Source organism: Thamnophis elegans, chromosome 7, assembly GCF_009769535.1.
Source record: "Thamnophis elegans isolate rThaEle1 chromosome 7, rThaEle1.pri, whole genome shotgun sequence".
NCBI lineage: Eukaryota > Metazoa > Chordata > Lepidosauria > Squamata > Colubridae > Thamnophis > Thamnophis elegans.
Genome location: NC_045547.1, coordinates 54,258,080 through 54,275,195, shown reverse-complemented (window position 1 = coordinate 54,275,195; position 17,116 = coordinate 54,258,080). Strand labels below are relative to the sequence as shown.

At 37.5% G+C, this 17,116-nt stretch overlaps 1 protein-coding gene across 3 annotated transcripts in view; it reads right to left on the bottom strand.

Annotated features, from left to right (window-relative positions):
* Positions 1-611: 611 nt before the first annotated feature.
* Positions 612-17,116, bottom strand: part of NELL2 (neural EGFL like 2) — a 144,572-nt gene continuing 128,067 nt past the window's right edge. For all 3 annotated transcript variants that reach the window (XM_032221597.1, XM_032221595.1, XM_032221598.1), the window contains 5 exons: positions 11,800-11,940; positions 8,057-8,250; positions 7,510-7,686; positions 6,155-6,379; positions 612-925 (listed from right to left, as the gene is read on the bottom strand). In XM_032221597.1, the coding sequence (XP_032077488.1) occupies positions 875-925; positions 6,155-6,379; positions 7,510-7,686; positions 8,057-8,250; positions 11,800-11,940 (788 nt within the window). In that variant the 3' untranslated portion in view covers positions 612-874. The remainder of the gene's footprint in view (positions 926-6,154; positions 6,380-7,509; positions 7,687-8,056; positions 8,251-11,799; positions 11,941-17,116) is intronic.

The window sequence follows — 17,116 nt, the reverse complement described above, 5'->3', positions numbered from 1 at the left end:
GGGTAGTCTTGTCATTCAATTTAGAATCTTTTACAGCCCAGAAAGTTTACTGAAATAGACAGGCTTCATATTGGAATGCTATCACATTGAAGATAGTGAGATGAGAATGATGGAAATGTTATGGAGGAAAGGACAAAATGTGCTTCCTCACCTTCCCCCTATTGTGAATATAATTACATGATGGACTTCATTAATGAATGCATTCTGTAAATTTGACAAATTTTCAAAAAAAATAAGGTAAGAGAAATATTTATTTAAATTTTGCACAAAGAGTATATATTGGACAAAGTCAATCAAGGAGTAAGTGCAATCAAATGAGGAAATACATATGATTTTTTTCATAAAACATTATGCAATCATGCATTATTTTTTACAATTAAAGGATTTTTTCACAGCTGTAGATACATTGCAAAAAAAATCTGTGTTTCCAAAAGATATATAACTTTTGGGATTCTTGGAGTTACTAATCAAACAAATTGATATAGACAAGTGGAGTTATATTAAAATATATAGTTTGGCCATAGATGAGGTGCAGATTCAAAACTTTAGTAAGCATTTCCCTTCTTGAAGCTTTTGACATTTTTATCTGCATGTCATTTTTTTCAGTAGTCCGGTATCTTACATGTCAAACACAAACATGAACCAGAACTTGAACTTGAACTTCACATCAAAACATAGGTTTATATATCTGAACTTGTTCCTAGTCATACACATTTCATTCAGACTGAGGAACTAGACATCTCATTCAATTCATAATATTTCTTCACTGTAATTGAATCAAATTAATCTTGTTCCAGGTTTGGCTTATTAATTTTTGGTGTGTAAATCCTTATGGAGAAATATACTTAAATTGTCCAGGATTATGATACTGTTTTCACAATTCTTGCAGACACTGTGGATCTACAGAGCAGCAAATATGCCCATTCTAGAAAAAAGATGAAAAAGTGATTTATTTTTCAGCAATTTTTTAAAATTAAGCATTAATTAAGTCAACAATGAAATGGAGGGGGACAAAACCATTCATTAGCACTTGTTCAACTGTCCTGCATAGATTTCTGTTTAATGTTCTAGTTAGATTAATCCAGCAATTTTTATTTGCCATCCTTTAATGACTGACAACATTTAAAATGAATATTTGAATCCTTTTTTAATATTTAATTATTTGATATCTATGTACAGTACAAGTATACTCCTAATCTGTATATTAATAGTCCTTTTGAAACAGAGCATGTCAACTACCTCTCTTTTATTTTCATACATAATCAAATATCCTGGTAAAGTAAAAGGTTAACATAAAATGTAAAGTTAAGCCGGACAAGAATGCCCTGAGCCTTATCCATTCCACAGGGGATTGAATACTTTATCTACCTGACTAGGTCTAGGCAGGAAATTGGTAAGTTTACATCCTCATGAGGCAATCAAGATATCCTGTCACTAGGGTTAATGTGTACAAGGCATACATGACACGGGAAGAATGTGTACTTAGGAGAATGATCAATATCCTGGCTAATAAAGTATAAAAACCTGTAACCAACTGCCCTTCGGGGTTCAGATTCTGCTTGAGCTATCACTGCTGAACCTTTCCCTTCGACAAAGAGCTGGTCTGGCCTCATTTCTGCAACACTGGAAGTAGTTTGATATAACTATCAGCTACAACTAAAGAGTGAATGGGAAAGAATTCTTGTCGATACTTTATGTGTGATGGAAGCAGAATGTGCCCTATTCAGCTGTACTAAACAAATAGTTGTTGATCAAAGAGATTATTTTACAGATGCTAGTGCATATGGTATGCTGTATTTTCTACAAGTTAAATTGAAGATTGTCTTTTCTCTTGATCATACTACAATAGTTATAGCTAATTGCCTCATCAGCTATTGTTATTAAGTATTGCAAGGTTGGCAGTTAAAAGTGTAATCAGATTTCAGAATTAAAATAATTTCTTTTTTTCTTGCATAACATTTTAACATACAACAGGTAACCTTTTCAGAATCTATTTATGTGCCTCAGATTATATTCCTATTAAACTGATAATATTTTTCTTAAATGTTGTTGGATTAACCAAAATAAAGAATAATGTTTCCTAACTGTCATTGCTTGGTTTAGCTGAATAAGAAAAGATGAATATTCATGCCTAGAATTCCACCTATTTGTTTTAACAGTTATAAACTAAACTATGCATTCCAGCTTTTATGCACATTGATTCTTGGAAACCACTGGGGAATTTAACATTGCCCCCCTTTTTGAATTTCATGATAAAAAAAAGGTTGGATATAAATGTGCCTCACAAATGACTTACTGTGAATTGAATTCCACTCTGTGCTTTCATTCAAATTTGATCATTTTCTAAAAATAACAGAAGGCTAAATTATATAACAGACATAATTTTGCTCTCTCTTTTCCAGTCTGTCTTATTGTTAGGACTGCCATCTTCAGCTTGGTGCATTGCTGACATCCTGCCATCAAAGGCTAGGAGAGAGAGGGCATGGGGGGAATGAACAAATGGGCAGTAAACCTGTGTTAGAATGTGATGAGAAATAGGGAGAATAGGGAGGGGGGAAATGACAGTTGAGGAAGACCAGGGATGCTTCAAACCAGTTCGTGCCAGCTTTCAAGGACACTGAGATGCTGGGAAAGGACTAGATATTATTCTAGAACTGTGTATTATTATTCTACAGCAAAAAAAGCATTTATTTAGTTTTCCTGTTACATGATATTATCAAATGTGCATTCTTCATCTTATCATTGTTTGCTACAAGAATGAAGAAAACTTGACCACTTTAAATACACTTTAAAACTTAAATATATTTAAAGCTGCACTTAAGGACTAAGAAATTGACACAACATCTTATGTCATGATTATATTCATATAATTATTCATATATAAAAGTAATTTTATAATTTTGAATACAATTATTTTATTGCAAGTGGAAATCTTATTCCATTACCTTTCTATGCAGTCCAAGAATATTTATAACATTAATATTCTATTTTATAGTATCACATTATAATCATATAGCAAGTAATGAGGCTCATTTTAATTAGAATGTTGGAGTTATTTAATGCATGACACTAAAAATACATAATTTTAAATGCACTTTGTTATGAAATAAAGCACGAATATGTGTGTCTCTGTGTGTGATATTCTGCTAGAACAGGGGTGTCAAACTCAAGGCCTGGGGGCTGGATTCAGCCCTGTGGGGTTGTTAGATCTCCCTGCGGGGCCACCCTGGAAATAGCGAAGGACCGGCCTGCAGTGCCTCTGCCAGGGAAAACGGAACTTGGGAGGGCCACTCCATTTTAAATGTATATATAGCCTTTATTGTCATTGTACAAAATAAATACAACGAAATTGGTTTTCACTGGCAAAGGGTTGCAGGAGGCTGTTGCAGCTGAAAACGGAGCTTGGGAGCTCATTTTCACTGGGAGAGTGCTCGGGCCACCACATGCGCCCCCGACATGAGTGATGTCAAGCTGGTCACTCTCACCCTGGCCATGGCCACCCCAGCCACCTGATGTCAAACACAACCCTGTTGCGGCCCTCAATGAAATTGAGTTTGACACACCCTGTGCTAGAAGAACCATTTATACACTAAACATTTGTCTTTTGTTTATAAAGTAAAATAATTGTGCCACAATCCTGAGGATAATGAATTTGGGTGTTTCTTTCCAGCAGATCCAGGGCAAAGTGCTAACTGTAAGAGGGATCTTGGAGTCCTAGTGGACAATCACTTAAACTTGACTCAGCAGTGTGCTGCTGCAGCCAAAAAAGCTAATATAATCCTTGGTTGTATAAACAGAGACACATAATTAAAATCACGTGAAGTATTAGTACCGCTTTATAAAGCCCCTGGAATACTGCACTCAGTTTTGGTCACCATATTACAAAGAAGATGTTGCCATTTTGGAAAAAGTACAAAGAAGAGCAAATAAGATGAGACTAAAACATATGAAGAAAGGTTGCAGGATTTGGGTTTGACTAGTCTAGAGAAAAGAAGAATTAGGGGGAATATGATAGCAGTATTCCAGTACAGTATTTGAGAGGCTGCCACAAAGAGGGAGTGAATTTATTTTCCAAAACACCAGAGAGCAGAACAAGAAACGAATTGATTGGAAAGGAGGGAAGCAACCTAGAATTAAGAATAAACTTCCTAACAGTGAGGACAATTAACCAGTGGAATAGAAGTTGCCTTCAGAAGTTGTCAGGGCTTCATTACTGGAGATTTTTAAGAAGAGACTGAACAGTCAATTGTCTGAAATGGTACAGGTTTTCCTGCTTGAGCAGGCAGCTAGACTAGATGACCTCCAAAGTCCCTTCCAGCTCTATTCTGATTGACTGAAATAGACGTCTAATTAGCTTTTGATTTTCTTGAGCACAAAGAAAAAAGTAATCCATATTAGGGTTGGACTATGATGCAATAATCTCTATGGTACACAGCAGGAGCAAGAATTCTTTTTCATATTTTAAGAACTTAAAAATGCTTTCAGGTTTGGTGTAACTCTTCTAGGTATGATTTGTTAATTTTTTTTACAAATTTTAAGAAATAATGGAAAATTGATTTCTCTCCAAAAACAGAGAGAGAATAACTGACCCTTCTTTCTGATGCGAACAATTCCTAAAAGTTGGTTCTTTAAAATATTTCATTGGGGGGGGGGGAGAATCACCATTTCAAAATGACAAGCATTATGATTTATATATACTGTAAATAGGACTGCCTTGAACAGTGATAGTTTTGTTCATAGAAAGGAATTCTATGAGGAGTAGAAGAAAAATTGGACAAATGAAAATAAATTAGATTGAACAAAAATCTGTAGTGTTCATTTAGTTACAGATGAATCATATGATTCTTTGATTCAGATGCAAGGTTTTTTTTATAATACTCATTTCCCTGATATCATACCCCAAAACATTACATCAATTATATTAGGAAGCAAAAAGGAAAATCTTGACATTCAAAACAGATATTTTTGTTTTCTAACAATTCTTTTGTTGCCTAGAATTGACTAGTATATTGTCTACACAATACAGTAATTTTATAATGGTTCTAGTTTTATCTTTATTTCATCTTTTTTATGTTTATCCAGGACTAGCTTGCCCATTATACATTTTAGAGTTTTGACTACTTATTAGGACCTATCGTGGCAGTTTTAATTATACCTCAAAGCTTTTGTATATTTTCCCTTCGTTGTCATGTGATTTTTTAAAATTATTGTATTGTTCCATGCTAGTCTTTGGACATAATAAAATCTAAGCTTTGAGTTTCAAGAATCAGCACTCATTTTAGTTCAGAGAGAATTATACAAATTATATTTTATCTCATGTGTTTATCTATAAGTGAAAACAATTTTATTCCAGTTTCCTCTTAGTTTATGCATTTTTAAAAACTACTAGAATCCTGCAAGTTCTTCACTTCTTCTATGTTAACATTTCTTCTGGAATACCAGATCCAAATTATCACATATTCTATTTTCTGAAGGAAACAATTATAGTATTTCCCTTTCTGATTTTCTGAAATATAAAAAGATTGTCATAATCAAAACATCATGATTTTCTCCAACAAGTTGTCTGTTTCCATAGAAAATTGAGCAAGAGGGGAACGGAACGGAACAGAACAGAACAGAACAGAGTTGGAAGGGACTGGGAGGTGTCCTAGTCCAACACCCTGCTTAGGCAGGAAACCCTACACACCACTTCAGACAAATTGTTATCGAGCCTCTTCTTAAAAATTTCCAGTGTTGGAGCATTCACCAACTTCTGGAGGCAAGTTGTTCCACTGATTAATTGTTCTAACTGTCAGGATATTTGTCCTTAGTTCAAAGTTGCTTCTCTCCTTGATTAGTTTCCACCCATTGCTTCTTGTCCTACCCTCAAAAAGGGAAGGTTAAATTATAACTTACATATCCTGGAAAATAATTTGATATTGTTGAGTAATTTATCTTAACGGAATCAATATATTTCAATAAAACATATATATTTGCTATTTTCACTTGCAAAGTCATGTAGTGCCTGGCATAAATAAGAGTGGTGCATGTAAACATTATTCTGATTTTAATTAAACTGGAATGCCATCTATTTCAGCCGTAGAAACCTAGAGCAAAGATGCAAATGTTACTACATTTTATAAAACCAGCTAAAAAAAGTTCTACTTTTCTATACCTTGCATTGGCAGAGAGTGCATTCTGTGCCAAGCTTGATCCAGGATGAGCCAGTGAATCGGACTATATTAGTTTCATCCAGACAAGTCTTGGTGATATCATTTTTAATGGTGTCTGCTTGACAAGGATCGCTGGCACAATGTGGGCAACACTCATTCTCAGGAAGTATGCTGAATTCACAGTCCATCTCAGGACAAGACAAAGGCCAGCAGTCAACCTCTCCCTGCTGTTAAAAAAGCAGATCAAAAGTTATGATGTATGTTGTAATAATGTGTGTGTGTGTGTGTGTGTGTGTGTGTGTGTGTTTGTGTATGTGTATGTATGTATGTATGTATGTATGTATGTATGTATGTATGTATTGTATATACCCTATTGTTATTGTTTGCTAATCCATGAAATGTTGAAAGTCATCTGATTGCTATCATGGGCTATATGCTAAGAACCATCACTTAAGTTATTAATGAGACTTCCAGGAAAAATATGGAGTATATATACAACTTTTTCATATTGTGCCAAAAGGCACTTGTTTTTAGACAATTTACTTCTACAGATAATATTGTATATTTGAATTAGATCAGGACTTCATAATCTTTATATTGAGCTTAGAATCGGGCTTATATCAGGCTTCATGCAATAAACTGGAAATCTATGTTTAGATTTAGAATCTATGTTCAAATCTACTATTTGATATTATTCGGTTACTGATTTTCCATCAGTAACAGTCCTACTGATACCCATAGAAATTATTTCTGACTAAAAAGAAATTGTTTAGTATTCTAGCATATCCTATCCATTGTTAATTTGTGATATTTATGCGTTTGCAAGTGCTGAAACTGAAAAATCAACATTAAACAATTAAAGGTCCATTTCAGGAACTATTGCTTAAATCATATAAAGTTCCATAATTAAACACTGAATTATTAATGTTTTACTGTTTTACTTATTAAAATCATAGGCCTCAATTACACTAACTTGATCTGAATTGTCCATTGTCTTAGATAACTTTTCTCTGTGTGCTGTAAATGAACTTTAAGTCAAATATTTGCAGTATATTTTACCTATATTGTTTTTTCTTTCAATCATGATTAATACCAATGCACTGCTTTGATGCCAAGATTTATGATGTCTATCTGCTACTATGGTGTGTACTAGTCACTTATCTGAAATTTTAATCAAGATTGTTTGAGAAATATAAAAGTCAACTATATAAAAATGCAACTAAAACTAATGTAAATTAATAAACAACAGCTAAGTTATATATAAATAATAAGTAATATCACTTTAATTGTGCCAGAGTTCATTTGAGAACAAAAAATAAATAAATGAATAAATAAATAAAATAGTGTGAAGACTTACCAAACATCGGCACTGTTGACAGCTTTGAACCCATGTATCCCCACTATTGTATACAATCTCTCCACTTTGATGTAAACATTGACTACTCAGTCCTGGATCACATTCGGGGCAGCAAAATAAATCAACAGTGGGATTTTCACAGTCACAGACCATCCGTCGGCACATTACATAGCCAGCCTACCATTGTAAGCGATAGTAAAATGTCACTTACGAAGTAGTGCAGTAGTTTGCAGTACTAAGCATTAAAGTTAAAGACTTTTAAAATCATATGTAATTTATAATAAGGATGATCTAACAACAATATTATTTACAATTGAAAAAAAAATACAGCGATTATCCCCAGGTAATCAGATAAAGCATTGAGTTAGGTAGACCATTCTTCTTCTTCAGAATAATGTCCTAGTTATGCTATAAATTATAATTCTGTTCATGTTAATCAGTGAATATCTGTCATGTAGCACGTCAACCCACTCCCCCCCAAAACATCTGTTTTCAGTTCTTTCTCATTTCTTACTTTCTCACATTCCCAGAGGATCTCCCAACTCACTTGGCAAGAGCAAACAGAGCATCTATCATTTTCCAACACCCAGATTTGTCCGTTGTGTTTGATCTTCCCTTCATGGATACAGTCTCCTGTGCAGTTCTTTCCATGAGGGCATCGACAGTCATAGCCTCCATCCGAATTAAAACAAATTGTGTCATTGGCACAGCTGTGCCTCCCAGTTCCACATTCATCAATATCTGTAGAAAGAGGCGGAGGCATCAATCACTATCTGCAACTGGCAGAATTCCATACTAATTTACAGCAAAAAACTATTTTATAGTTCATTATAAGAGCAATTAAAATACATGAATATATACATGAATACAGTATGTTTCATTTTATCAGAATAAAAATTGTGTGCTAGGAGATTCTGTATTTGTTTAGTACTGTGCAGCAGAAGGCAAGTCAAAGATACAAAATCTATACAATGCAATATCAGGTTAAGTGTTTCAAAGCTGAACAAAAACTGCTATGTATGAGTAAAATCAATGTTCATATTTATTCATTAGAAAGTATCAAAAGTATGTCTAATTTACCATTTTGAATATATTATATACTTCAAAAATATTATCCTACTTTAATTAGAAGCAATATGTGTGTGTGTGTGTGTGTGTGTATAAAGCATCTTCAGAACATTGCTACGTATACTTGAAAAAATGCTCTGTTAAAAATAATACATATAGAACTAATTTAGATATCATTTTTGCCTTATAATCAGCTGAAAAATTAGTGAAGACAAATACCTACACACTGACATTTATTCATAAAACACAAATGCATATTTTCTCCAAATGGCTAGTACCCTATGTCAACTCACTAGGAATTAGATTCGAGCAACAAGTGCACATGTAAGAATTATACTGTTCAGAAGACTGGTATGCAGCATTACTAACCACATTGATTTAGTTATTTCAAATTTATATATTAGAGATGTGTAAGTGCAAAATAATTTCCCAGTGTTCCTGTAACAGTATTATTTTTTCTTTATTATGCTTGCATTATATTGTGTTTTTTACTCTAAATTATAGATGGGAAAGTATTTTGTATCCTAATTTTAATATTGTCAAGTACTTGGGAATACATTTTATTTGAAAAAATATGAATGCTTTCATGGGTCTCCTTACATCCCTAGACTCCATCCTGTGATGCCAGCAATCTAAATTTGGAATACCAACAGGCATCATAGGGCTGTCTAATTTCTTAGGAAGACTTATCTCCTTATGAATTGATCTTCTGCAACAATACATTCAAACAGCTTTTTCTTTCCAAGGAAAGAGAAATTACTTTATTCCTGTAAGATTAATTATGCTTAGATTTTAGACACTTAATAAGTAAAGATTGAATGAAAATTTAAATATTAATCCTACCAAAATTAAAGAGGTTTTCTTGCCTCTTCTTGATTTAAATAGTTCATAATAGAATGTGGTGTATTATCTTTTCTGAGAAACATAACACAAAGCTTCTACATAAATGTACCTTGAAGTTTCATTTCAGCACAATATCTTAGAAGTACAGGCCCACTATATAATTGCCATTTATCAAATGCCTAATCTTTGTACAGCTAAGTTTACAATACTTCTGTACAGGTTTTTTTTCCTAACTGTAGCATTTCTACAAAATTTAAAAGCAGCATATTATTATTTTACTGGTGGTAAATGTTTTATAGGGTAATAAGAGGTTTCTTTAAATGTACAGTATATTAAATATGTAAAGCAAAAACAAAAACATAAAATGGAATTGTTTTATTTAGATAACAATAAACATTTCTTCTCCTTTCCTGAAAATCTAGTATTCAATAATAAAGTCTGCCTATAAAATTATGATTATACAGAAATTGCCTGATCATATGCAGGTTGTTCTCAAATTATTACCACAATTGGGGCCCAAATTTCTGTGGCTCAATAAGGTAATTGTTAAGTGAATCACATCTAATTATATGACCTTTTTGCCCCAGTTGTTAAATGATCACTGCAGTTATTAAGTGAATCATGTGGTTATTGACTTCATTTGTCAGAAGCTGGTTGGGAAGCTTGCAGATGAACCCAGATGCTTCAAATGTCAAAAATATATGCCAGTTGTTAAGTGCCCTAATTTGATCACGTGTTCATGGTAATGCTGTGACAGTCATAAGTGTAGAGGCCAGTCATTTTTTCAGTGCTGTTGTAACTTTCTTTGGTTGTTAAATAAATGTTCGTAAATCGAGGGCTACCTGTATCCCTTATCCTCATTTCCTGAGCAAACCCATACAGTTAATCATGTAGTCAAGCTGGTAGGCATGTTGAAAGTGGAAGATTGTATGATCCTTCCATTGCTCTAATATAGTAATCTCCTAATAAATACAGAGTAATTCTGTATCATCTAAACAGAACTTGTAAGCGAGTGCATACAAAGCCATTTTGCCCAGTTAATTCACTAATTGTATACGAGGTACTAGATTTATAGAGATTTTATGCAAGTATTACAAAGCCATAAAGATATTCTGGGAAAGTTGGAGATGGCACAGACCAGAGGAAACTCCAATCTCTTTTTGTTTTTGCTCAGCACACTTTTAGAATAATATCCCAACATTCAAATGAGGCATTGTAAGAAAGTATCATGATCTGCCGCAATGCTACTTATAAAGCTGTGGGGCAATTATAAAATAGAAAAGAGCAAAATGTATCTTTAAAACATTGGCTGTTTTTTCAAAATGAGGCCACTTGCAGTTTTTACAATATCTTCCTTCTCATCCATTTTCCCAAACAACTGCCAAAAGTCTACCCAATTTCATGGAATACGAATGTGCATGTGGGCATCAAGTGGCATTTCCAGTTATTTATCTGATGAAGGCATTCTGGTTATTCCATTTTGTTCAACATCCATAATATCAAAGGAATAACTGTAATGTGCACAAAGTAGCTTAACCAAGCTTTACTTTGCCTTGGTTTGTGTTATGAATAAATATGTCACAAAATTTATGATTCTCACTGTTTTACTCTATATCTATTTGTATTTTCAAAGGCATTAGGAAAGGGGTCCCCAACCCCCAGGTCATGGGCCACTACTAGGCCTTGAGTCATTCAGAACCAGCCCATGGAAGTGGCGAGCAATCACATGCGTATGCACATTTTCATTTGTGCAAGCCCAACACTTCTGCAAATGAAGCTGCACATGCATGGACTCTTTGCCACTACTTGTATGGAACCATCTCCTCTGCCACTCCCCACCTTCTAGTCCACAAAGGCGAGAAGCTTGGGGAACTCTGCATTAGGAAATGTTCTTAAATAATGTGATATTTCTCCCACAAAACCTCCCGAAAAATTCCTTATATGAATTTTCTACTTAGTTTAAGATTAAGATTGAATTGAGGTCATTTATTCTTTCCATGCCATCCCACATTTCAAGAAGGCTCTTAGTTTTCCCAAAATAGTTTAGGGAGAGCAGGTGTTTCAGAAAGAACAAAGAAATAGAAAGCTCTTTCAGGGGTACATGGAAAGAGGTGAAGGATGAATCCCATGGCAAAGTATTTTATGTGCATTGATATGGCATTTATTTTTTCTGAAGTAAATTACAATGGGTCAGATAATGCTCAGTTCCAGATAACCCTAGTTTTGTGGGGATATAAGTTACAATAAAGATAATATTTGTTTGCCCTTTATGAGATCTCTGGGCTCAACACAATGAATTCTTAGCCTAAATCAAGACAATTAGTATCACTCAAACACAATTTCATAGGAATACCAAATGAAGTATGATGCCATTCATACCTTCACATGATTCTCCACTAGATGAAAACATGCCATTATCGTGGTAACCATCCCTGCACTCACAGTGGTACCATCCAGGTAGGTTAATGCAGGTGGCACGGCTGTCACACTGAACAAAGCCATCTGAACATTCATCAATATCTGCTCAATAAATAGAAAACAACATAAACCATGGTATCAGTACACAGAAATGGCTGTTGTTTGTGGACACATCAAAAATATTTATATTCTATACACTGAGATACAATATACTAAAAAGGAACTGAAGTGTAATAAGCATTATCTTTTTGCAAAGATGCAAGAAATAAATGTGAATCGTGAACAAAATAACACCATTAAAATACTCAGTATTGTTGAAACATTTCTAATTAATTCAATGAAGATAAATGAGAAGCATATTTTGTGTGTTACTGCCCCTGGCAAGCAGAAAAAGTCATTCCATCTGGAAGTTTATTTCCATTATCCCTAAGGTGACCAGATTTTAACATTGGTAAAGAGGGACACCATTGACCCGGGAGGGGGGGGGGTTGATTAAAATTTTTTTTTTCACTTAACAAATGTGGCAAGAAAAATTGTAAAATGGGGCAAAACTCAATAAATTTCTTACTTAACAACATAAATTTTGGGCTCAATTGTGGTTGTGCATTGAGGACTACCTGCACTTATCTCCAGTGTTCATTCTGCTGTAGCATTAAATTTCATATAGAACAAGCTTCTTCTTTCAGAATTGTGGAATTGTTATATAACTGTCTACCTTTAGAAAAGTTTCTCTTGAGTTAAACTCAGCTCCTATAATTTTATTGATGTGTCGTAATTTTCTTAGCAGTAGTATGGAAATTGTCATTGTTGCTTTTGGACAATTTTTAATATTTTCCTATTAAATATACAGTAGTGAGATTCCCAGGTGGGTTCCCCTCCAATTATTAGTCAGGTTCACTCACTCACTCACTCACTTACTCACTCACTTAATCACTCACTCTGTGTGTGTGTCTCTCTCTGTGTCTCTCTCTCATTAGCACTCTCACCCATGCCTGGCCTCCCCTTCAGAGGTAAGGGGTGGGGAAGAGCAGATCTCCTGGGGACACAAATATTCCCCAAGTGGCCACTACCTGCTTCTCGTAGCTCCCCCCCCCGAAAACGGGAGAGGAGTGAAATAATGCTACGCTTTAGAAACGCGGATCTCCAACGCCAGGTCCACGCCAGGAGGTTCAGGGCTTCCCTCCAGGCCACCTGCACAGCCAGCAGCCGCGTCCACAGGCTCCGTGGGGAAAGGCGGGCCATGGGAAAGGGGAGCAAGTGCGCTCCCCGCCTGCCTGCTCCAATCTCGTCCATCCAGTTCCCAAACCCTCTCTTTGGAAAGAGTTCTCCAGCAGCCTCTGGCAAGGTGTCTTCCCCGCCCCGCTCAGGCCAAAAGCAAATAAAGCAAATAAAATATAAAATGCTGGTTTACCTTTCTCTGCTGCTTCTCTCCCAGGCTGGAGCTGAGAAGAGACCCCTATCCTAGTCTTCCTGCTGCCCTCGTGGCATGGGGAAAACAGACAGTACCCCCCCCTCTGTCTCTCACTCTCTGTGTGGCTCTTTGCCTCTATCTCCCTTCCTCCCTCTGCCTCTCTCTCTGTCATTCTCTCTGTGTGTCTGTTTCTCTCTGTCTCTCCTCCCCCCTGTGTGTGTGTGTTTGTTTCTCACTCTGTGTGTGTGTGTCTCTCTGTCTCTTTCTGTAAGCCACTGTTGCGCCTGTCGTCCTGGATCAGGTTGAGCTGCCTGTCCTTCTTCAACACCTCCTGGGTGTGCACGTCTATCGTAAAATCCATTGGGTCGTCCAAAGTAGTGGGGCTCAGCAGGACCTTGGCTGAATGCGTGCAAATGCTCAAGTCCGCTGTTCACCGCTCCTCAACTAGTTGCAAAGTTCTCTTCAGAGATTCTGGCAGGTGGAGGCAGCGCTTGCCTCTCGAGCTTCGGTGAAGGGGATTTTTTCTGGGGGACGGAGCCTGGGCGGCAGGGAATTTCCCCGCCGAAGTAGAAGGCGAGGCTTTCAAACTAGTCTGATCCTACTTGAAAGGGTTGCTGTGGCAGAGCAAAGGGTGCCCTGGCTGAGGATTCCCTCTTTCAGTCGGTCTCTGGAATTCCCCCCCTTTTTTTTCTACAGAAGGAAAAGGTTTTTTTTCCTTTTTTTTCGCTGCCCTCTTCTCTCTGATAGCCACCTGGTTAAAAAGAAGGAGGAGCCCATCCAGGAAGACGAGGAACGTGAGGGGGATCCCTGCCCCCGCGGATGGGCTCCGGACTAGCAGAGCCTCCTCTTCCTCCTTTTTAACCAGGTGATCTTTTTAACCAGGCTATCTTCGGCTGCAGCCGAAGAACAGGAGGTGAGAATTCAGGTGCTGCACAAGCTCACGGGCACCGCTGCCCTCTTCTCTCTGATAGCCGCCTGGTTAAAGAGGAGGAGGGGGCTCCACTGGTCCAGAGCCAATCTGTGGGGGGAGGGATCCCCCTTGCGTTCCTCGTCTTCCTGGATGGGCTCCGGACCAGCAGAGCCTCCTCCTCCTTTTTAACCAGGCGGCTATCAGAGAGAAGAGGGTAGGGCGTGCCCGTGGGCTTGTGCAGCACCTGAATTCTCGCCTCCTGTTCTTTGGCTGTTGCACAAGCCCAAGGGCATGCGCTGCCCAGTTTGCTGAATCTGGCACGGCTTCAGAGAAAGAAGGCGTGCAAGAAAGCCCCCCCGCATCCCCGCTGCCTGAACGTTTGAATGAAGGAGGCTGCAGGCTCCTTTGCCCTCGGCTATGCGATTTTCTTTCGTTCTCTGCTGCTCGAATGAGTGAATGAGGCAGAGGGAGAATGAAAGGAGATTGCGTCCCTTCTGTATCCCCGTTGCTCAGAAAAGCAACTCCGGGAAGGTCCTTTGGTGGCGGCAGGCGTCCTAGAACCTGCCTGCTAGCAAAAGACCTTCCCGAAGTTGCTTTTATGAGCAACGGGGAGACAGAAGGGACAAAATACCGTCCAGCCGGGATGGGTATACAGGGCTGGGGGCGGGGCAGGCTTACTTCCGGGTCTGGTCACAAAAATCGGGACTTTTTAAGAACGCTGAAGGACACAGGACAAATTGTGCAAAATCGTGACTGTCCCGCCAAAAGTGGGATGTCTGGTCACCTTAATTATCCCTTCTCCCATGTCTTGCATTATAGACTATCTCTTATAAACAAACAGTATCTATTGTGTAGCATTGTCAGGACATTAAATCATAACTCCTTTCCTTCTATAGTTAATTCTCCTAGAAATTATTTTTGTAGATTTTTTTTCCAATGCACATTTTGAATATGAATTGCATTATTTGCTGTCATAATTACCACATTTCCCAAGCTGAAACAAACTGTTTTCTAGATCTACTTATCTACTTAGTCTTTCAATGGCAACTAATAGTATTCCAAGGAGGCAAAAAAAGAGAAATTGAAATATACAGTATAATTTTTTTAAAGGAATGTATGGAAAAGTACAAATAGTTTACAATAAATTAATTCAGACAATTGAAAAAGAGGCAAACTGGTATTTATAAAATAAATTTATCCATTTCACAATATCCATTATATCACGAGAAAAAACTTAAATAAATAAAATAAAAGTTTCCTAAAGTTCTTATCTGCAATTATCCCAGATAAAACTTTTGATTTTACCCCCCTCCCATTTCCCGCAACAATTGACATAGATAAAATGGTAACTAGGTACATGAATATTTACAAAAAGTTTACAAAATATTTAAAAGGTATGACTCTGTTGACTTAAATTCTATATAGAATGGAAATAGCTTTTCCATTTTTTAAAAATAAAACCAATATTCTCAAATAATTTTGCAAGTTAATTGGACTTTTTATTTTAATTCCACCTTTCCTTTAAGAACTTAATTGTTAGATATACATGGGACCACCTAGTCCATTCCACTCTCATCAAATTGTAAATCTGTCATAGGTTGGACTGATAAACAGCAAAATGGCTCTAATTCACATTCATCTGGTTTGCACCAGTTCACTAGAACCAGTTGATTTTTTCTAAAGGAAAGGAGCAAGGTATATAGCTGCCTTCCCTTTGTGCAGCAAGGCATCAGGGCCAATGTCCATAGTAGTAATGCAGGAGGAAATCCCAGCAGTAGACAAGCAGCCATGATCTTGCTTTGAAAGCCGGCTACTAATAAGTGCTCTGCCTGAGCCTCCAATACAGGCACATTTTCTGATAACACTAGTAGTGTGTGTAGACTGCTCTCCTACTGCGAGGCAACTTTTCTTTCCCAACTGAAGCCAAGGAGGCTTTCGTGGCAGATCTCATCCATCTGGGCAGAGTGAGTTCCCGAAAGAGGCATGCTCTCTGGCTGCCCATTTCCTACAGCCCAATAGCCCTCCCGGAAAAGGGTCTTTTCTTCAACTTCTCAAAGCCCTTTCAGCCAGATTCTCCCACTCGCCTGGTGTTTGCTTTTATTGGAAAGAGAGGTCCACTGTTATGGGTCGGCTTCCTCATCCCATAGCATTTGCTTTCTGGAGACAAGCAAGTCCCCTGAGCGCCATAAGCCTTTGTAGCCATGATGACCTTCACCTGCAAATCAAATAGTTTCTAAGCACAGTTTCTAAGCGGTTTTATTCAGAAATAAGTTATCTGCACTGAATCAGATAAAACACCTGACCCAAGAAAGCTCAGGGATATTTTTTTTTTAATTCCCAGTCATGTGTATTTAGAATTGCAAGTTGAATTGCAAGTTCCGGAAGTTCCATTTTTCATCTTCCCCAGACTCCGGGAGCTTTCCTCAAACATCTGGGAGGGTGAAAATGGCCTCTTCTGGGCTCCTCCAGGCTCTGGAAGCCCTCCAGAGGCTGGAAAAACGTCTGTTTCTGAATTTCTGGAAGTCCTGTTTTCCATCCTCCCCAGGCTCCAGAGGCTTTCCTTGAGCCTCTGGGAGAGTGAAAATGGCCTCCACTGGGCTCCTGAGGCCTTCCATGAAGCCTCCTGGTGCCAAAAATGGAGCATGGGGGCATGCTGAATACCTCTGCACTCCACCTGCCTCCTGTGCATGTGCACGTGTTTCCCACATGCACGGCAGACCCAAAAATCACTGGCTGGTGGGAGGTGTGCATGCATGCATGATGGAACTGTGCTGGGCAACGGCTTGAGTGCCCTCACAGAGGGCTCTGCATTCCACCTGTGACATGTGTGCCATAGGTTCACCATCATGGCCTTATTCTGTGAAACATCCTTTGCAATGAAAAAAAGACCATCCACAAATGCTAATAATTGACCATCCCCACCTTTTAACTTTCCAATGTATATGCAACCATAAGCC